The 21585-nt window shown below is 52.0% G+C and overlaps 1 protein-coding gene across 6 annotated transcripts in view; it reads right to left on the bottom strand.

Annotated features, from left to right (window-relative positions):
- Positions 1 to 21585, bottom strand: part of AGAP1 (ArfGAP with GTPase domain, ankyrin repeat and PH domain 1) — a 320698-nt gene that overhangs the window by 48331 nt on the left and 250782 nt on the right. For 4 of the 6 annotated variants that reach the window (XM_071562999.1, XM_071563000.1, XM_071562996.1 and 1 more), the window contains 2 exons: positions 2600 to 2754; positions 120 to 210 (listed from right to left, as the gene is read on the bottom strand). In XM_071562999.1, the coding sequence (XP_071419100.1) occupies positions 120 to 210; positions 2600 to 2754 (246 nt within the window). Of the gene's footprint in view, positions 1 to 119; positions 211 to 2599; positions 2755 to 13327; positions 13406 to 21585 lie in introns of all 6 variants that reach the window. The other 2 variants (XM_071562998.1, XM_071562995.1) reach the window with 1 other exon arrangement.

The following is a 21585-nucleotide window of genomic DNA, read 5'->3' as shown; positions in this document are numbered from 1 at the left end:
GAGGAACGTGCCAACAGTGTCAGGGTGTGCCAGCAGGCAGGACCAGGCCCCTGGTGGGGGTTCACACAGTCCTGGCCAAGGAGAAGGGCTCGGGGTGCCCCACTCAGGGCTCTACTCACTCTGTGCCTCGCAGTCCACGCAGTGGGAGTTGCCTCGGATGTTCCGGATGGACTGCAGGGCCATGGCCTCGTTCTGGCTGGTCAGGCGGGACTGTGGAGATGGAACAGCCATCAGGGACAAGGGGGACACAGGACATGGCACAGCTGCCAGCTGGATGCCAACCACAGCTCAGAACAGCCATTAGAGACAAGGGGGACACAGGACATGGCACAGCTGCCACAGCTGGATGCCAACCACAGCTGGGAAACACCATCAGGAACAAGGGGGGACCCAGCAGGACATGGCACAGCTGCCACAGCTGGATGCCAACCTCAGGTCAGGAACAGCCATCAGGGACAAGGGGGACACAGGAGATGGCACAGCTGTCACAGCTGGATGCCAACCTCAGCTGGGAAACACCCATCAGCACCAAGAGGGGACCCAGGATATGGCACAGCTGCCACAGCTGGATGCCAACCACAGCTGGGAAACACCATCAGCACCAAGAGGGGACCCAGGAGATGGCACAGCTGCCACAGCTGGATGGGGCCAACCCACAGCTCAGGAACAGCCATCAGGGACAAGGGGGACCCAGGAGATGGCACAGCTGCCAGCTGGATGCCAACCACAGCTGGGAAACACCATCAGGAACAAGGGGGGACCCAGAAGGATATGGCACAACCAGCAGGACATGGCACAGCTCCCACAGCTGGATGTCAACTCACAGCTGGGAAACACCCATCAGGGACAAGGGGGACACAGGAGATGGCACAGCTGGGAAACACCCATCAGCACCAAGGGGGGACCCAGCAGGACATAGCACAGCTGGATGCCAACCTCAGCTCAGGAACAGCCATCAGGGACAAGGGGGACACAGGACATGGCACAGCTGCCACAGCTGGATGCCAACCACAGCTGGGAAACACCCATCAGCACCAAGGGGGGACCCAGGACATGGCACAGCTGCCACAGCTGGATGCCAACCACCGCTGGGAAACACCCATCAGCACCAAGGGGGGGATCCAGGACATGGCACAGGTGCCACAGCTGGATGCCAACCACCGCTGGGAAACACCCATCAGCACCAAGGGGGGGATCCAGGACATGGCACAGGTGCCACAGCTGGATGCCAACCACAGCTCAGCCCAAGGTGGAATGAGCACGAGCAAGGACCTCAGGTCTTGAGTTGCCTCTCAAGAAACAATGATCTTCTGGCACCTCCAAGACTTGTGGGGGCTCCAGCCTGGACTCCAGCCAGTGGGGAGACCACCCAGACAGGAGCCAACCCCCCTGACAAGAAGAGCAGGCACAGTGCAGGTTTGCCTCTGGAGATAAATGAGCTAAGGACAGTACTTCCAAGGATCAATTCCTGGTATTGATGCACAAGCTTTTGCTAATGAAGACTGAGGGATGGTTTGCAAAAGCAGCTGAAACCTTTTTATCATGAAAAGGTCGAGATTTCATCCAACGGCTCCCATTTGGATTCTCTCCATGGTGACCTGCCAGTGACCTCCACCTGGCCCTGGGGACACTGTCACGACACGCAAGTTGTTCAGTTCTGCCTCGCTGAAGTGTCTGGAGGGCTCTCTGAGAAGCCAACTGGGACCTGCACCAAGGGAGGACTCTGGGAGATGAAGGGATTTAAGCAGGACGAGGACCAGGTCTTGCAGATGGAGATGCCTCCTCACTGGGACACCTCCCAAACCTGTCCAACCAACTGTTTCAGCCAGTTCTGGCATGTTTTGAGAACCTCCCTGAGCCACTTACCAGCCACTCTATCCTCCTTTTGATGACTATTTTTAGATAGGTGTTCTATACAAACTGTCCCTTCTGTGGACCCTCACAATGTGTGAATCCACAAAGGGCAAGGAAAAATGTAAGCTGGGATCTTCCTCCACCCCAGAAACACACATGGGAGATAAATAATTTTTTTTACATTTTTTTGAGTGAAATGGGAGGTAAATTGTATTATGATGATGGTAATAACTGGTGTTTGCTCTGCTCTGGTACATCAGGGCAAGGAAGGCAGGCATTAAATTCAACATATGAGTCTCCTCCTCGCAATATAGAATAATGAAAGACAACTGTAAGGTGGGTGATACCAAAGGATCTACAGGGCTGAACGCTGACTGCCTGTTTCCCTCCCTCAGCCACCACTCAGCACCTTCCTCTCTGGCTTGGAAACATTGACACACTGACTTGAGGTGCAGGAGTTCTCCTGCCCTTCCAAAAATGAGCACTGGCTGAAGACATCTCAGATTTTAAACACTTATTTTGCCAGGTGAGGAGAACAAATTCCTTCTGCCACCACACAGAAGCATTTCAAGGTGGAAAGTTGCTCCTCTTAGGCCACATCTCCCCCAGAAAGCCCCAAGCCTGCTGTGGGTGTAACACACATTTCTCCAGCAGTACAGGCTGGAAATGCAGAGTTCTTGAGTTGGCTTTTCCCTGAGTGCTGAGCCAATCCCCCAGTCACTGCTGGTGCTGTCTGTGCTCTCACCTTGTTCTTGCTGCTCTCACAGGACTGCAGGCTGGCCAGGATCTGGCTCTCGATGGCCTGGACCCAGGCGTCCCTCTCCTCGTACGTGGTGGCCTCGAAGTGCCACGTCTGGCCCGTCAGGGACACGATGATAAACTCAAAGTTCTCTTCTTGTTCTGAACAAAGGAATTGCAAGAGGAAGAAAATATTCAGGTAAGGATATCAACAGTTAACCCCAGCAATCTGGGCTGATGAGAATCCCTGCAACAGAACAGGGTGACTTTAAGCTGAAGGAGGGCAGGGCTGGGTGGGGTATTGGGAAGGAATTCATGGCTGGGAGGGTGGGCAGGCCCTGGCACAGGTGCCCAGAGAAGCTGTGGCTGCCCCTGGATCCCTGGGAGTGTCCAAGGCCAGGGCACTGAGCACCCTGGGCCACTGAAAAGTGTCCCTACCCCTGGCAGGGAGTGGGCTGGGCTGGGCTTTAAGGTCCTTCCAACCCATCCAGGATTCTGTAACAAGCAATTGCAGGTCTGAGATTCGAGCCTGGATCCCTGCACGAGGCACCAGGAACCCACATGTGCATCCTCTGCTTTTCCTCTCCAAATGTTATCCAGATAAAGCACTGCTTTGGGCAAATACTCACTTCCTGGGAGTTCAGTGTCCAGGCTGGACCCTTCTCAAACATGAAGTGGCCAACAAGGACTATTTAGATTTAAACCTGAGGTGCTGAGAGCTACATAATGTAAAAATCAAAGGGTGCCACAAAATAAAAGATGAATGGATTAGAAAGAGCTGACAGTTTTTATATGCACAGATATATGAAAGTAGATGTGTTCACTCTCTCCTCTTCAGCACAAATACTGGGATAATAATAATAATAATAATCACTGGGATGTAACACAGGACTAAAATCAGTTCAACCTATTCAACATCCACATTTGACAGGAGAGATGAGAAAATGATCTGAGAAGGCAGCAGAGGGTCAGTGGAATATCCTGAGGGCTACTGAGGGAAAGGACAAGGATTCAGGCACAGGAAAATACCAGCAGAGCTGCAATAAATGGACACACACTCCACCTACACATGGGACACCAGTGGCAAATTAAAAACCTCTGGGCAGCTGAAAACAGAGCAAGTGGAATTGGGAAGGGCTGGCACGAAACATGAAAGGAAAGAGTAACAGAGCACGAAACTCTGGACAACATCAGCCCTAATGAGCTTTGGAAAGAGCATCATGTCTGGTAATGACTTATCACACATGCAGAGCCACGACCCACCCTGTGCCCTCACCATCCCCAGGCAGGCACAGGGCAGGGACAAACCCAGCATTGCTGCCCCTGTCAGGCACCCTCCCAGCCTGGGGCACAGCCTGGGCAAGCTCCACCTCAGCACAAGGTCACTTGGCTCCTTGAGGGGGGAATAAACACGGAGCTGAAGCTTTTTAGATGCAGGAAAGCACCTGAAGTGGCAGTTTTATTAAAAAAATAGTGTGTGGAGTAAGTGGGAAAAGAAGTAGTAGAACATCACACAGTATCTTGAGCTGGAAGGGACCCACAAGGACCATCCAATGCAGCTCCTTTCCAGGACACCCCAACAATCCCACCCTGTCCCTGAGAGGATCATCCAAACCCTCCTGGAGCTCTGGCAGCCTTGGGGCTGTGCCCACTGCCCTGGGGAGCCTGGTCAGTGCCCACCACCCTCTGTGGGAAGAACCTTGTCCTGAGATCCACCCAAACCTGCCCTGGAGAGGCTGGTCAGTGCCCACCACCCTCTGGGGGAAGAACCTTGTCCTGAGATCCACCCAAACCTGCCCTGACACAGCTCTGTGTCATTCCTTTGGGTCAAAGGTGAACAACTGTACAGCTACAGCAAAGTTTCTATTTTAGCAACACTGTGTTCCAAAAACACAAGTAGAATCACTGCCCAAAATGCTATGAATAAATCATGGAAAAAGCCTTTTTTATCAAACAGAGCTCTCAGGAGTTCCTGAGGAAGATGTAAGAAGAACTACTCCCAGTACATGGAATTCTGCCCTCTCCTGTGCCCTGTCCCCTGCAGGGTGACACAGGTAAGGTCTCCTCCACCTCCTCACCCACCACAACACTCCCATGTAAGCCAAAGGTCTGGGATGAGCTGCCTGATACAGAAAATGGTCATTTTGCCACCTCAAGGTAAAACTTCCCCACATTTCCTCCTTCTTAAGCAGGGACAAGACCCTGCAGGGCTGCAGAGACCCAGGAGAGGACCATGAGAGGGACTTCTCCGGTGCACCTGGCAGGGCTGAGCTCACTCAGAGCCAACAACCTGAACATAGGGCATGGAACCAACACTCAGCAACATCCAGGGTGGATATTGGAGGGTGTCTCTGCACCAGCCCAGCTCTGCTTCTAAGCACAAGGTGACTTCCCAGCATCAGCATTCCAGGCCTGGAAGGAATCATGCACAGCCAAAAGCTGCAGCATCACTGAATCTTCTCATCTCCCATTGCCTGATTGGTGATCACACACTGGGAGCTGCTTTGCCCAGGAGAGATCCTGGTCCTGGAGTGTGCCCAGGGCAGGGAAGGGGCTGGAGCAGCAGCTGAGGGAGCTGGGGGGGCTCAGCCTGGAGAAAAGGAGGCTCAGGGGGCATCTTCTGGCTCTGCAATCCCTGCCAGGAGGGGGGAGCTGGGGTGGGTCAGGCTCTGCCCCAGGGCACAGGGACAGGAGGAGAGGGCACGGCCTCAGGCTGGGGCAGGGCAGGGGCAGGGGCACAGCAGCAGGAATTTCTGCCTGGAAAGGGTGGACAGGCACTGACAGGGGCTGCCCATGGAGGTTTAGAGTGCCCAGCCCTGGAGGTGTTGAAAAGGCACCTGAGAGTGGCACTGGAGACAGGGATCAGTGGTGAGTGTGGCGGTTCTGTGGTCATGGTTGGACTCCATGACCCCTGAAAAGCTGTGCCAGTTGAAGACACCCTCCCTAATGCCTTCTCTGCTTAAACACCCCTATTTGTTTCTCCTCAACTTCCCTGTGAAACAAAGCAGCGGTGCCTCCATGCCACCCCAGGGCAATGTCCACCAAAGCCAGGCAGCCACCCTGCCCTGCCCATCCTCTGCCCCTGCCCATCTTCAGCCCCTGCCCATCCTCAGCCCCTGCCCATCCTCACTACCTGCCCATCCTCTGCCCCTGCCCATCTTCAGCCCCTGCCAATCCTCGGTCCCTGCCCATCCTCAGCCCCTGCCCATCCTCACTCTCTGCCCATCCTCAGCCCCTGCCCATCCTCAGCCCCTGCCCATCCTCGGCCCCTGCCCATCCTCAGCTCCTGCCCATCTTCAGCCCCTGCCCATCCATCCTCAGCTCCTGCCCATCTTCAGCCCCTGCCCATCCTCAGCCCCAGCCCATCCTCGGCCCCTGCCCATCCTCACTCCCTGCCCATCCTCAGCCCCTGCCCATCCTCTGCCCCTGCCCATCCTCTGCCCCTGCCCATCTTCAGCCCCTGCCCATCCTCAGCCCCTGCCCATCCTCAGCCCCTGCCCATCCTCTGCCCCTGCCCATCTTCAGCCCCTGCCAATCCTCGGTCCCTGCCCATCCTCAGCCCCTGCCCATCCTCGGCCCCTGCCCATCCTCAGCTCCTGCCCATCTTCAGCCCCTGCCCATCCATCCTCAGCTCCTGCCCATCTTCAGCCCCTGCCCATCCTCAGCCCCAGCCCATCCTCGGCCCCTGCCCATCCTCACTCCCTGCCCATCCTCAGCCCCTGCCCATCCTCGGCCCCTGCCCATCCTCACTCCCTGCCCATCCTCAGCCCCTGCCCATCCTCAGCCCCAGCCCATCCTCGGCCCCTGCCCATCCTCACTCCCTGCCCATCCTCAGCCCCTGCCCATCCTCGGCCCCTGCCCATCCTCACTCCCTGCCCATCCTCAGCCCCTGCCCATCCTCAGCCCCAGCCCATCCTCGGCCCCTGCCCATCCTCACTCCCTGCCCATCCTCAGCCCCTGCCCATCCTCGGCCCCTGCCCATCCTCACTCCCTGCCCATCCTCGGCCCCTGCCCATCCTCAGCCCCTGCCCATCCTCGGCCCCTGCCCATCCTCACTCCCTGCCCATCCTCGGCCCCTGCCCATCCTCACTCCCTGCCCATCCTCGGCCCCTGCCCATCCTCAGCCCCTGCCCATCCTCGGCCCCTGCCCATCCTCACTCCCTGCCCATCCTCAGCCCCTGCCCATCCTCGGCCCCTGCCCATCCTCACTCCCTGCCCATCCTCGGCCCCTGCCCATCCTCAGCCCCTGCCCATCCTCGGCCCCTGCCCATCCTCGGCCCCTGCCCATCCTCAGCCCCTGCCCATCCTCACTCCCTGCCCATCCTCAGCCCGTGCCCATCCTCACTCCCTGCCCATCCTCAGCCCCTGCCCATCTTTGGTCCCTGCCCATCCATCCTCGGCCCCTGCCCATCCTCGGCCCCTGCCCACCCTTGGCCCCTGCCCACAGGACAGCAGGATCCAGAGCAGCAGGAATTGCCAGTTCCACTCCTCAGCCAAATTACAGGTTGTGCTATTTAAATCCCTGTGAGCCCAATCACAAAATTTTATTAAACAGTTTCCCATGTTTAACAGTTATTCATGGAAAGGTCCACTATAATAGTATTTTAGCACCATCAACCTGTCGAAATCAACCTGCCCAATTACTCCAAACTACATTAATAACACCGGATATTACACTAATTGTGTCCAGTTTCTATGCAGAGGAGGCCCCCCGGGGCTAATTCTGCCTCCTCAGGGGGAAGCAACTCAGCCATCAGCCTGATTTCCCCAGGAATCCCTCCTCATTACACAAGTCCAGGCTGTCAAACTTTTACAAAAAAAAAGGTTAATGGGCCAATCAGTCATCAATTATTTGCTGGAAGGGCAGCACAGGAAGGGTTAAAGTGGGAAGAACCAGCTGCCACTGACTCCCATTTGGAAGTTATTACCAACAGGAGATGCCTAAAATGCTGCTGCTGTTGTTGTTTGTTTTGCCTTTCCTTTCAGAGTGGGAAGGGGTGGCTGGGATGGGAAATGAGCCAAAACTCTGAGGCTGTGATGACATGGCACCTAAAGCACAAGGGAGTTTTTAATTCTAGTGCAAGGGGGGATGTTCTCTGTGGATTTTGGGAAATCCTCCCACCCCCATCACCACTAGAGCCAGCACAGCACTGTCAGAGTTACACAATCCCAGTGTTTGTGCTGCTCATAAAGGTGGGCAGGCCCTGGCACAGGGTGGGCAGAGCAGCTGTGGCTGCCCCAGCCCTGGGAGTGTCCCAAGCCAAGTTGGACAGGGCTTGGAGCACCCTGGGCTGGTGGGAGGTGTCCCTGCCCATGGCGGGGGTGGGATGGGATGAGCTTTAAGGTCCTTCCAACCCAACCCATTCTGGGATTCCAAGCCACTCTTTCCATCACCCTCCCACAGTCAGGTGTCTGCATTTAACCCAAGTTCACATTTCTTTGGCTCTGCCAAAACCAGACATTGCCACAGCCCACCCACTTCTGAACAACCAGAGATACAAGTTCTGGGAAGCAAAGGATTGTACAAGAGCAAACAATCATTTAGGCACAGCCTCGCTGTCTGTGTTTGTGGTGTGTGACAGATCAGAGTCAGAAAATGACACAGAAAATTACTACAGGATACAATTAGTCTATAACTCGTTCCAGAGAACTCAATTAGTCCATGAAAATGTAAAGAAAACACCTGTCCAGAAGCAGTTGTGCCTCTGGGTATCTTGCAAGAGCTGTTCTAAAGAACCTGCATGAACCACTTGGCTCACAAATTCCACTTGCAGCCTATTTTACTCTCAAGAACTGTATGAACAGCCATGGACACCCTGCACCACCAGTGCTTGAACAAGCACAGTGCAAAGTCACAAAATCACAGCATATCAGGCTGGAAGGGACCTCAGGGATCACTCAGTCCAACCTTTCAGCACAGAAATGTTCCTCTCTCTGCCAGGCACTGCACAGTGAGAAATCACACCCGTTACACCCACCCCAAAAACTGGCTTTTATCAAAAAACACCTCTATTTTTCATAGAATCACAGAGTTATTATAGCATCATTCAGGTTGGAAGAGACCTCCAAGATCATCAAGTCCAACCATTTTCATGGGTATAAAACACCCTGTCAAGCTTAGGGTGTTTCTCATAGGCATGCAGGAATATGTTGCCACAACCAGAACTAAATAAAATAAAATAAATAAATAATTGTTCTGGCTTCCAAGCCAACCAGACTGTGCATTTGTATCTTTGCCCAACGTAGCTGTCATCAGAGGGTGCTGCTGCTAATTAATATGATGCCACTCCCCCAGCAAACACCTCCCACAAACAGGAAGTGAAGTGCAGCACCAAAGACTCTCCCTGGGGTGTTCCAAGGGCCCTGAAACCCCTCCAGGGCTGAGTTACAGCCTGAATCCACTCAAGCCTCTCCCTGGGGTCTTCCAGGGCCTCTGAAGCCCCTCCAGGAGTTGAGTTACAGCCTGAATCCATTTAAGATGCTCAATGGTTATTTCCAAGGGCCCTGAAGCCCCTCCAGGGCTGAGTTACAGCCTGAATTCAGCCAAGCCTCTCCCTGGGGTGTTCCAAGGGCCCTGAAGCCCCTCCAGGGCTGAGTTACAGCCTGAAGCCCAGTCAAGCCTCTCAATAGTTATTTCCAAGGCTCCTGAAGCCCCTCCAGGGCTGAGTTACAGCCTGAATCCAGCCAAGCCTCTCCCTGGGATGTTCCAAGGCCCCTGAATCCCCTCCAGGGCTGAGTTACAGCCTGAATCCAGCCAAGCCTCTCCCTGGGGTGTTCCAGGGCCCCTGAATCCCCTCCAGGGGCTGAGTTACAGCCTGAATCCACTCAAGCCTCCCTCGAGTAGCACCAACACCTCCTCCAGCTGCCCCTCCATCCTGCCCTGTTCCCTCTCAGAGGCCCCTCTGCCCCAGCCCCATCCCCAGAGCCCTCAACCCTCCCAGGAGGGCCCCAGGAGCTGCTGAGTGCTCTGCCATGCAGTGAGGATGTTCCCAGCACAGTGTTTGTTCCCAGCAGAGCCCTCTGCTATTCACGTCCTGTACAGCCACTCGTGTAAATTACCCTAAGTAAGTTGGCAGATAAGGATGTTTATTAGCAGCCTCAATTAAGGAAATATTTGTGCCATGTCCCACTGGGCTTGGCTATGCTAATACTTCTCTCCCCTTTCCAAACCCAGTGTCTAAATCTAATTAGTTGTGAAACTCAGCCCTATGAGGACAATGGAGCTCTGCTCCTGCTCACCCACAGCTCTTGGGGAGGGTTGAGTTCCACTGCAAGACTTTTACTCTGGTTTATGTGACAAACTGGTGGTGAAAGGCACTGAGCCCTCCCTGCCATATGGATGGACTTGCTGTTTCATTTGGGTGCCAAGAAAAAACTGGAAAAAAATCAGTTTATACAGGATGTAACTTCCTGCACAGGCACAGCAGCAACAGCATCACTAACTCTGAAACCAAGGGCAGTTTGGGGCTTAATGAATATCCAAACTAAAAGTTGCTGATCAGTGTCTGGCAAATCCAGCCCAGCACTGTTTAAAATCACATGTGTAACTGTGAAGAGTGGAAAAATGAAGATTTAGTATCTTTATGCAGGTTAAACCAAAGCATGCAGAGCACAGGCATTAAATCCCACCAAGATGATCCTTTCCACTCTGCTGCAAAATCATAAAATCACAGAATCCCACAATGCTTGGGAGGGACCTCAAAGCTCCTCCAGTTCCAGGGCAGTGACACCTTCCACTGGAGCACCAAGCCCTGTCCAACCTGGCCTTGAATCTGTTCACACAGGAGAAATAAGTCTGCAATTTATTAATACTGCAGTGACAGCAGGTGCAAGGGACTCCAGCAGGTCTTACACCCAGAGTGGGCTTTGTTTTAAGCATAATTCACTGACACTCCATGTTTTCCCCCCTAGAGAATCCAAGGATCCCTTAAAGCCAGGCTGCCTGTGCCAGGGACCAGCTGGCACTGCTTTACTTGGAGTGGCTCCCTGGGCAAAACCCCCCAAAATCTGAGAACTATGAGCTTGGGCAAACCCTAAACTGAAACCCTGGCAATGAAAAAAACCGAGGGAGGAGAAAGTTGGGAAATTTCTACCTCCTTCCCACCTGACAGGAGGGTGGAGCTGGGTGGGCTTGGCCTTTTTTCCCAGGGTACAAGTGACAGGATGAGAGGAATGGATGTGCCACGGGAAGTTCAGGGCATCAGGAAGAGTTTCTCCCTGGAAAGGGTGGGCAGGCACCGGCAGGGGCTGCCCAGGCAGGTTTGGAGTGCCCAGCCCTGGAGGTGCCCAAGACAGGACTGGCTGTGGCACTGAGTGCTCTGGGCTGGGGGACAAGGTGGGCATCGGGCACAGGGTGGGCTCCATGGGCTGGGAGGGCTTTGCCAAGGTGGGCATCGGGCACAGGGTGGGCTCCGTGGGCTGGGAGGGCTTTGCCAAGGTGGGCATCGGGCACAGGGTGGGCTCCAGGGGTTGGAAGGGCTTTGCCAAGGTGGGCATCGGGCACAGGGTGGGCTCCTTGGGCTGGGAGGGCTTTGCCAAGGTGGGCATTGGGCACAGGGTGGGCTCCGTGGGCGGGGAGGGCTTTGCCAAGGTGGGCATCAGGCACAAGGTGGGCTCTGTGGGCTGGGAGGGCTTTGCCAAGGTGGGCATCGGGCACAGGGTGGGCTCCGTGGGCGGGGAGGGCTTTGCCAAGGTGGGCACTGGGCACAGGGTGGGCTCCAGGGGCTGGGGGGGCTTTGCCAAGGTGGGCACTGGGCACAGGGTGGGCTCTGTGGGCTGGGAGGGCTTTGCCAAGGTGGGCACTGGGCACAGGGTGGGCTCCAGGGGCTGGGGGGGCTTTGCCAAGGTGGGCATCGGGCACAGGGTGGGCTCCAGGGGCTGGGAGGGCTTTGCCAAGGTGGGCATCAGGCACAGGGTGGGCTCTGTGGGCTGGGAGGGCTTTGCCAAGGTGGGCATTTGGCACAGGGTGGGCTCCAGGGGCTGGAAGGGCTTTGCCAAGGAAAACATCCAAATAAACAAGTCTGGAATTCCACTCTGTGGCTCACACCAGTTTGGGCCAGGCCAGCAGGGCCATGTTCCCATATGAAGATGCCTTTGATACCTGGTTTGATCCATAAGATAAAAGATGCTCAAACTAGACAGGCCCCCAAAAAGCTTTCCCTCTAAGCACAGAGGAAATTCCATATATTTGTCCCCCTTCTGCAATTTAGTAACAGGCAGATATAAAAACCCCAGGCAGTAAAGCTGGAACCACAAACATGCTGGTTAGAAGGAAAATGGGAGTGGGAGATAAACCCCAGCAAATATATGGAAAATTCAAAATTATCAAAGAGCAAAGTGGGGGGGAAAAAAACCCAACCAAAACTTAGGACTACCTGACAATCATTTTTTCTCATTTCGTATTAAAAAGACAAGAAAAGGAACAAAAAAGACAGTTTAGCAGGTAATAATTTCACGTTTGAAGTGAGAAACAAAATAAGATGATACTTTAAAAAAGCTGTTTGGTTTCCTGCACATACTTTGTTTGGCAGGGAGAGCAAGCCAGCCGTAATTGTGCAAAAAAAAGGAAAGGAGGGTGCCATAAATCAGCAAAGGTTAATGACCAGGATGTGAACAGAGGGACTTGTTTACAGAAATAGCTCGCAATTTAAAATTTACAAGAGATTTAATGCCACCGCTTGGCAATCACTAAAATCAACAGCCCAGAAAACAGTGACATTAAGAAAAATATTACAGTTATAATCATTCCAAAAGAAGTCAATTAGTGTTAGGGCAGGAGCTCACCATTACTTGACCCATTTGGTTCGCACTTAAGTGAAGAGAAAAAAAAAATCCCCCTCCCTTTCCAGCAGATTACTGAGTTGTGACCTGTTTTGCATTCCTGTTTCTGACACCCTCCCTCTCCCAGGCTGCTGCTGGAGCTTTTCCCACCTCCTCTCCCCTTGCCTGGTTTCCAAGTAATTCTGACCTTTGACATTTGTAGGAATACAAAATATTAAAAAAAAAACCAACAAAAAACCAAAAAACCAAAGGCAGTTTATAATTGTGTTGTTGAAATGAAGGTGGAGGTGTGGGGAGGCAGAAAGAAATATCTAAAATCCCGAGTGCTGGTACACAAAAGGCAATGACGGCTGTCTGGGGTGGGGAAAAAAAGCAATGCAAGTCAATTTGTGAACTTTGGCACCAGGTGACCTTTAGAAATACAACAATATCCAGAATTTACAAGCAAGAGCAGCACATGCAAATGACCCGGCACTGTCTCGCCTCTGGATTAGAGCTGCAAAGAGCAGCGTGGAGAAGGTTTGCACAAAACAAATTAAGATTGTTACTTAAATGTCACGGCACACTATTGTGTTTGGCTACAGATCATTACACCTGATACCAACACTTTTAAAAAGCGTAATAACTCGGGAAATATTACACCACATGGAGAAGGGGCAGATATAGATATGTATCTCTTAAAAAAAATAAATAAAGGGAGCAAATGGGTTCCTGGAGTAATTTAAACATCACCACTCCACGACTAGAGGGAAAGGTCAGGATTTAAGTAAGTGAAAGGAACACGAATGGCAACGAGAAAGGCACAGAGAGAGATGGAATAATGACTGTGCAGACACGGGTGGGACAGGCATGCTGGGGGCACAGTTCTCCTGGGCAGGGATGGGCACGGGGGGCACAGCACTGGGGTAAAAAAGGGGCACGGGGAGAGGCCACCTGGGGCAGGGACAGTCGTTACCTTCGGTGTTGGTGCTGCTGCTGCTGTAAATATTTCGCAGGCTACCAACACGGTTTAGTTTCCAAGCTTTGCGTTTGGCTGCGTCCAGAGAGCACGGGGGGGAGAGAAAAAAAGAGAATAAAAATAAAGGAAAAGAAGGGGACCAAAAAAAAAAAAGGAAAAAAAAGAAAACAGTGAAAAAAGGGGAGAAAAGAAACATCAAAAAGCATGAGAAGTCAATACAAGCACGAGGCTGTTCACACGTGGAGAGCTCACACAGGACCACTCGGCCTCTCCATCCAACACAGACACCTCTCACTGAGGGTTTGCTCCTTCAGCCTCTCCAACACGACACACCTGGACAAGATTAGGTGGAGCTGCCATTGCAAGAGACAAAACCACACCAGGAGGAGTAAGAAAAGGCAAGAAGTGTTTGTGCAGAGGAACCACGACCAGACAAAACAGCTGCTGTAAAACAGGATTTAATTCACGACAAACACAGCCTGGCAAGAGCTCCCTTTCCTCCCAAACCTGCAGGGATCACTTGGTGCCTGGAGTTCACCCTTAAACCTCCTTTGTAAGCCATCACCTTTAAAAGTTGGGGTGATGATGGAATGACCTTAAATCCTCGTAACAACAAATGCCAGTTGTACTGCTGAGCTCAGAGGCTTTAGAAAAATAAAATCCCAGCGTGGTCTGGGTTGGAAGGACCTTAAAGCCCATCCAGTGCCACCCCTGCCATGGGCAGGGACACCTCCCACTGTCCCAGGGTGCTCCAACCCCTGTCCAACCTGGACACTCCCAGGGGTGGGGCAGTCACGGCCTCTCTGGGCATTACACCTGATTATTCTGAAGAGTGTTGAGTAGACATGGATACAATTGATATTTGTGTTCCTCCTCCCTCCCCTCACAGGCAGCTCACTGCAAAATCAAGGTGTTTCTTTGGAAAGTAAAAAAAAACCCAAACAAAACCAACCAATTCTTCACACAGAACAGCAATATCCTCATTTTATCAGAAATGACCCAAACTTTGGGAGCCTCTGAGCTCCCAGATGCTGTTCCACAATTAGCAGAAAATATTGCTCAAACCCACCCCATTCACTGGTGGAATCACCATCTCTGCAGAGATAAAATATAAAATATTTTGCAATATTTTAAATATTTTAAGTGTGACTGTGGCACCTGGGGATGTGGTTGAGCTGCTGTGATGGTGTTTGGACTCGATGATCTCAGGGGTCTCCTGAGAGCCCTCAGACCCCCCTCCCTCCCCCAACAGATGCTCCTCACCCTTTGGGGTAACACGGAGATCACACAACATACCAAGCACTGGGATATAATAATTTAAATGTGTTATTTCTGTATTTATGAATGGCCCACAAAACAGCCCAAGCAGCTGCTTCCAGGGGAAAGGAACAGTGTGTGAAGTCAATCCAATGTCTCACAAAAAGCCTCATTTTCAGCTGAAGAGCCAAGGCTGTTAAGCTATACCTGCTTATAATAAAGGCATCTGCAGGCTTTAATGTTATATAGTGAAAAGGAGGGCTGGATTCCGAGTGACATCATCCAATCTGCAACTATTTCCATTGGGTGCATCCTTCAAGGTGAAAAAACCTTTCATTTTAAGACTTGGTTAATGAGTCTCAGCACTAGAGAGGCACAATTGCCCAGCAGAAAACTTGTTTTCCTCTCAAACATTTACATATAAATAGGCAAAATCGAGGTTGGGCTCCCCTCTGAAGGAAGATGGTCTGCAGGGCACAGCCAGCCCTTCCCAGTCCCTTTTTCCTATTTTTCACCTGTTAATGGCACATTCCAGCCCAGCCAGGAGAGCAGCCCTGAACTCCCAGTCTGGTTTCCTATTAACCTACTGATGACAGAATCCATTTCAATGTGCTGGGTGTCCTTCCCTTCTCTTTAAACAGATGGACTCTGCACAGTGAGCTCCTGATCCATCCCAGTGTGTCCTTGCCCAGCTCCAGGTGCTCTCCTGGCCCTGAGGGCCCAGCAGGACCATCAGCACCAGGGTCTGGGCACTGCCAGGCACAGCCTCTGGTGAGCTCTTATCCATCCCAAGGTATCCTTGTCCAGGGATGAGCTCCAGGAGCTCTCCTGGCTCTGAGGGTTCAGCAGGACCATCAGCACCAGGGTCTGGGCACTGCCAGGCACAGCTTTCCACAGTGAGCTCCTGATCCATCCCAACATGTCCTTGCCCAGGGATGAGCTCCAGGAGCTCTCCTGGCTCTGAGGGCTCAGTAGGACCATCAGGAGCCAGGTCTGGGCACTGCCAGGCACAGCCTCTGTGGTGAGCTCTTACCCATCCCAACGTGTCCTTGCCCAGTTCCAGGTGCTCTCCTGGCTCTGAGGGCTCAGCAGGACCATCAGGAGCCAGGTCTGGGCACTGCCAGGCACAGCCTCTGTGGTGAGCTCTTATCCATCCCAAGGTGTCCTTGCCCAGGGATGAGCTCCAGGAGCTCTCCTGGCTCTGAGGGCTCAGCAGGACCATCAGGAGCCGGGCCTGGGCACCGCCAGGCGCAGCCTCTGCGGTGACTGATGTGCCAGGGTCCCTGGAGCCATCCCTGCCTTTGCAATGGCAGTGCCTGTACCCACCAGCAAGCCTGGAACAGCCCCCACAGCTCATGATCTGCCTGGTTTGTCTCTGACTCACACCCCAGCACACTCAGCCCAGCTCCTCTGGGTCCACTGGCTGGGCCCAAAGTTAATTCAACAACAGCTCTTAGTGCCAACTCTGGATATTCGGTATATCTATAGATCTATATCCATATTACATCTATCTATACCTACATCTAGGAGCTGGCTGGAGGGTCAGGCCCAGAGAGTGCTGGTGAATGGAGCTGTGTCCAGCTGGTCACCAGTGGTGTCCCCAGGGGTCTGTGTTGGGCCCAGTCCTGTTTAACACCTTTAGTGATGATTGAGATGAGGGGATTGAGTCCATCAGCAGCAAATTTGCTGATAACACCAAGTTGGGAGGGAGTGTCGACCTGCTGGAAGGCAGGAGGGCTCTGCAGAGGGATCTGGAGAGACTGGAGAGATGGGCTGATTCCAGTGGGATGGAGTTCAACAAGGCCAAGGGCAGGTCCTGCCCTCTGGCCACCCCAACCCCCTGCAGTGCTCCAGGCTGGGCACAGAGTGGCTGGAGAGCAGCCAGGCAGAGGGACCTGGGGGGACTGAGGGACAGGAAGCTCAACAGGAGCCACCAGTGTGCCCAGGTGGCCAAGAAGGCCAAGGGGATCCTGGCCTGGATCCAAACTAGCGTGGCCAGCAGGCCCAGGGCAGTGACCCTTCCCCTGGACTCTGCCTTGGGGAGGCCACACCTTGAGGGTTGTGTTCAGTTCTGGGCCCCTCAGTTGAGGCAAGAGATTGAGGGGCTGGAGCGGGGCCAGAGAAGAGCAACGAGGCTGGAGAAGGGACTGGAGCACAAGTGCTGTGGGGAGAGGCTGAGGGAGCTGGGGGTGTTCAGCCTGGAGAAGAGGAGGCTCAGAGGTGACCTCAGCACTGTCTGGAACTGCCTGAAGGGAAGTTCTGGCCAAGTGGGGGTTGGTCTCTTCTCCCAGGCACTCAGCAATAGGACAAGGGGGCACGATGGGCTCAAGCTCTGCCAGGGGAAATTGAAGTTGGAGAGCAGAAAAAACTTGTTTGCAGAGAGAGTGCTCAGGCATTGGAATGGGCTGCCCAGAGAGGGGGTGGATTCCCCATCCCTGGAGGTTTTTCATCTGAGCTTGGCAGTGGCACTGAGTGCCATGATCTGGTAAAGGGACTGGAGTTGGACCAAGGGTTGGACTCGATGATCTCCGAGGTCTTTTCCAACCCAATCCATTCTGTGATTCAATGATCTATTATCTACATCATACACACACTTAAATAAACCCCAACTGGCTACCAAGAAAAAGCTGTAAGAAATACCTCATTACTGAACAGCAAAACATCTCCAAGGCAGATTCAAGTATCTCCTGGAAGTGTTTTCTTCCAAAAGAACCTCTAAGAAGTGTCTCTAATGCTCTCTCTGTTACAAACCCCCTCCCTTTCCTCCATAACTGGAATCCTTCCCAGTGCTCTATTTTAAACCCAGAAAACACTCTAAAAGTAATACTTCAAATCCTATTAATAGTTAATTACGTTTGGCTTCTATTCAGCTTTGAACATTTCAAATGAAGGGAAAAAAAAATGAAAACACATTCATACTTCTGCTCGTGACAGGGGGAAAAAGTTACTTTAATTAAACATTTCTAAAAAATGTTTTCAATTCTTTTTTTTTCCCCTCCTTGCAATATTTCTCCATCAAAACTTCCGTGATAGGCAAAGGACCCACTCAATGATTTCAGTGCCTTTCCAATACACCATAAACATACAGGAATCAAATCGACAAAACTAAATGGTAATTGGAAACATTCTTCTCAGTTTTTCATTATCTGAAGCAGAAAATTACGGCCCTTTTCTCCACACACAGAAATCCTTTTCACCCACCTCGAAAAATTGTCTTTAATAAAAGCTTCAGATTATAGTATCATATTTCAAAGGCAACGAGCAGCCAGAGCAGCTAATCAAAGGTGTAATTATTTAATGAGTGCCCCCCTGCCACCATGGCCTGGCTGTGATCACTGGACCACCAGCCCCAGAGCTGCAGAGCCCCTGCCCAGGGCTGGGGTCTCCACCTGGGGCTGACCATGGAACTCAGAGCATCAGGCTGGCACCTTGACCCTGCTTTGGTTTGGACACCAAGGAACCCCCAAACCAGCCATGAGAGGTTTTCCCACAGAGGAAATGAAAATATTGCCCTGACAGAATGTGCTTTGTCAAGCCCATCATTGCTTCTCCCCCTTTTCATGCTGCAGGACAGTTTTCTGTCAAGCCCAGCTGCCCCACTCCAGGAATTCAGGTGTAAAACCCACCCAGAATGTGCTCATTGCAAATGATACATTTGCCTTCACTGCATTGTACCATTTCTATTCCAACAGATCCCTCTGAATCTCCCCAGAGGAGGGAGGCAGCACCCAGGCCCCCCTGACCTGCCCTGCACTGCTCACATCAGGACTGTCACACCTCAAGTGGGACAAGAACCCCCTGAAATCCTCCTGCACCACCTGCCAGAGCCACCCACAAGCCAAGCAGGTGCCCAGCACACCTTGGCTTATTCAAGGTTTGTAACAAAGCACTTTGTTGCAGTATAACCAAGCCCCAAATATGAACTCTTCTATTACCCATCTTTTGTGGTACTAAATTCTCCTTTTTTTTTGGCTACACAATCAGATTTCACAGAACCACAGAATTGTAAAGGTTGGAAAAGGCCTCCAAGATCACCAAGTCCAACCTTGAGCCAAACAGCACTAAAGCATATTCCAAAATGCCAAAATGCCAAGTACACTCAATTTTCTGAGCACTTCCAGGGATGGAGACTCCACCATTTCCCTGGGTAGCCCTTTCCATTTCATCCAAGACATCGGCCCTTCTGGAATTTCAAAGGCATTTGAGCTTCTACCCAATTATCTGATTCCAAGATCAGCCTCATGCTTGTAATTGGTGTCAGTGGAGCTCAGGTGACACCAGCACCTGGGATGCCACTGGAAACCAGAGCCAGTGAGGAAGCACCTCCCAATCTGCACCTTCCAGCCAGCCAGGACCCCCAGGATCAAAGGGGAGCCCAACAGAGACTCCTTCAGCCCACCACACCTGGCCAGAGTGGCACCTGTGACAACAAACCCTGGGGGAGGGGACACCAAAAGCTCTGAGATCCTCATGGCAAAGCTCCCATTACCAGGGAATGGCTCAGGTGGGAAGGGACCTTTTAAAGGTTGTCTTGTCCAATCTCCCTGCAATGAATAATTATAGAAGGTAAAAGGTATTAGGTGTCAGAGAGGAAATACTGCAAACCAGGAATAAAATACACTACAGTGAAGGGGTATAATTGGGCTGAATTAATGTCAAAAGGAGCATCTTTGTTTCTTCCATGTGGTAGAAAATCTGTAACTTGCTTGAGGATAAAGAATCTTTCAGTGGGGTGGGAAGGTGCTCCCTGTACCTCAGAGAGCTCCACAGCACCTTCTGCCAAGGGGTCTTAGAAGAAGCCAGCCAAGGCTGAGCTGGGACACAGGCAGGACAATATTTATGGAATTCTTACAGTCCTCATCTACTTGAGATTTTATGGAGATACAGATGATGAAGAGTTTGATTTTTGCAAAGACTTGGGCACACTGCTTAGCTGGGATTTATTTTGTTCAGCATTTAATAAAGAGATTTTAAAATACCCTCACTGATAACAAGGGAGGCTTGGAAGTCATCTGGAGTCTTTCAGGATGGCAGAAAGGTACGTCAGGAATTAGTGGCACTTTGGCATTCCAGCTGTTACTTAGTTAAAAAGAATTATAATATAGAATAAACATGAGGATTTCCACCCCTACCATCTCCCATTTTTCTCACTGTTCTCTCACCTGATAATCCCTAACATGCACCTACTGTACAAGGTAAGCTCACACTGGGCAAATAAAACCATTTCTTTAAAAGGCATCTTTCCCCTCCTGAGGAAGCAGCTGCTGTCCCTGCCAGCCCCAAGGACACCAGACACACCGAGCTGGAAAGCACAGGGGAGGTACCTTTGCTGGGGCATCCAAACCTCACTCAACATCACAAGGCACTTCAAGGCAGGCAAAGAAGACCTTGTGCTACCCAGACTTGGGAAAGACCATCCATAAGGCATCCCATGGATCAAACAGCTCCTCTGCTGCCCAGAGAGGCTGTGACTCCCCATCCCTGGGAGTGTCCAAGGCCAGGCTGGATGGGGCTTGGAGCACCCTGGGCTGGGGGAAGGTGTCCCTGTCCATGGCAGGGGTGGAACAAGATGGTACCTTTGAGGTCCCTCTCCACAGAAACCCTTCTGTGACTACCCCACCATGCCCTGCAGACACCCCCCTGCTCCAGCCCCATCAGTGCTGTGCCCCCAGCAGGGCACAAGGGACATGCACAGAACCCAGTGTGTGACTCTGCCCCACCATGCCCTGCAGACACCCCCTACTCCAGGCTGTGCCCCCAGCAGGGCACAAGGGACATGCACAAAGCCCAGTGTGTGACTGTGCCCCACCATGCCCTGCAGACACCCCCCTACTCCAGGCTGTGCCCCCAGCAGGGCACAAGGGACATGCACAAAGCCCAGTTGCTGCTCTTGGGCCATCACATCCATGTGTGAGCACACCCAGCACCTCGTGCCACTGCAGCTCTGCCTGTACAACATCAATTCTTGGTTAATTCTCATCACTTGTAAGAACAAACAGGAGTCAATTGCCTTCTGGATTTTGTTCTGGGGGATGGTTTATGTCAATCTTTCCTCCTCCTTTCCGAAGTGCTGCAGGTTCAGCTTTGTGCCTTAGAACCTCCACAGTGTCCCTTTACATCTGCTGGATGAGCCACTGAGTAGCATTACAACAAATTGTGGGGTCAATGATATGGAACAGGAACATCTCCAGTCAGAGGCTGTGGAGGAAATAAGAAGCCAGAAAGAACTGTTTCTGGCCAGAAGAAGGAAGCTTTCTCCTCTTCAGTGCTACAAGGAATTGCAGATGGTGAAATACTCAATTAACCACGAAGGAGACTCTCCTTGTACGACTGTACTGACTTCACACAACATGCAGAGACACAAACTCTCCTCTGGCTTGTGGAGCTACAACAGCCAGCAGGAAAATGCCTGAAAGTCATCCTGTTGAGAAGCAGAACTAGTATTTTCTGTCCTTCTTGCCACTGAGTTTTGCCAAGACTAACTGGTATCTACTTGTACACAGAGAGACTGAGAGATTCCAGCAGATGAATCACTAAAAATTAATCAAGTTTCCCATTCTCCTTATAATCACTCTGGATCCTCACACCAGAGTCTTTATGTAATCTGGTGAGTATTAACTTACATTTTACCTTATTATCAAAAACATTAAGCACATATTAATCCATTATTTAGTACAATTAGGTTTGTTCTAATTTAATTAAACACCGAGGCCTCTTAAGTATTCCACGAAACTCAGGTATGTTGTCTGGCAAGTGGGGATTTTCTGACAGTAATTCCTCAAGAATCCTTGGTGACATTTTCAAGATCTCTGAATGGGGACTGTCTGTCATTGATGAGCACTCAGGATGAAATGTTTGTTATTTCACAGAATCACCGAGGGGTTTGGGTTGAAGGGACTCTGAGGACCATCTGATGCCCCAGGGCACAGACCCTTGTGGGGCTGAGGGGGCTCCCACACGATGCTCGAGTGCAGAACTTCCCAGCTCACCTTACTGGT

This window comes from Pithys albifrons, chromosome 8 (genome assembly GCF_047495875.1).
Source record: "Pithys albifrons albifrons isolate INPA30051 chromosome 8, PitAlb_v1, whole genome shotgun sequence".
NCBI classification, from domain to species: domain Eukaryota; kingdom Metazoa; phylum Chordata; class Aves; order Passeriformes; family Thamnophilidae; genus Pithys; species Pithys albifrons.
Note: the sequence above shows the minus strand (reverse complement) of the source record. Positions and strands in the feature narration are given on the sequence as shown.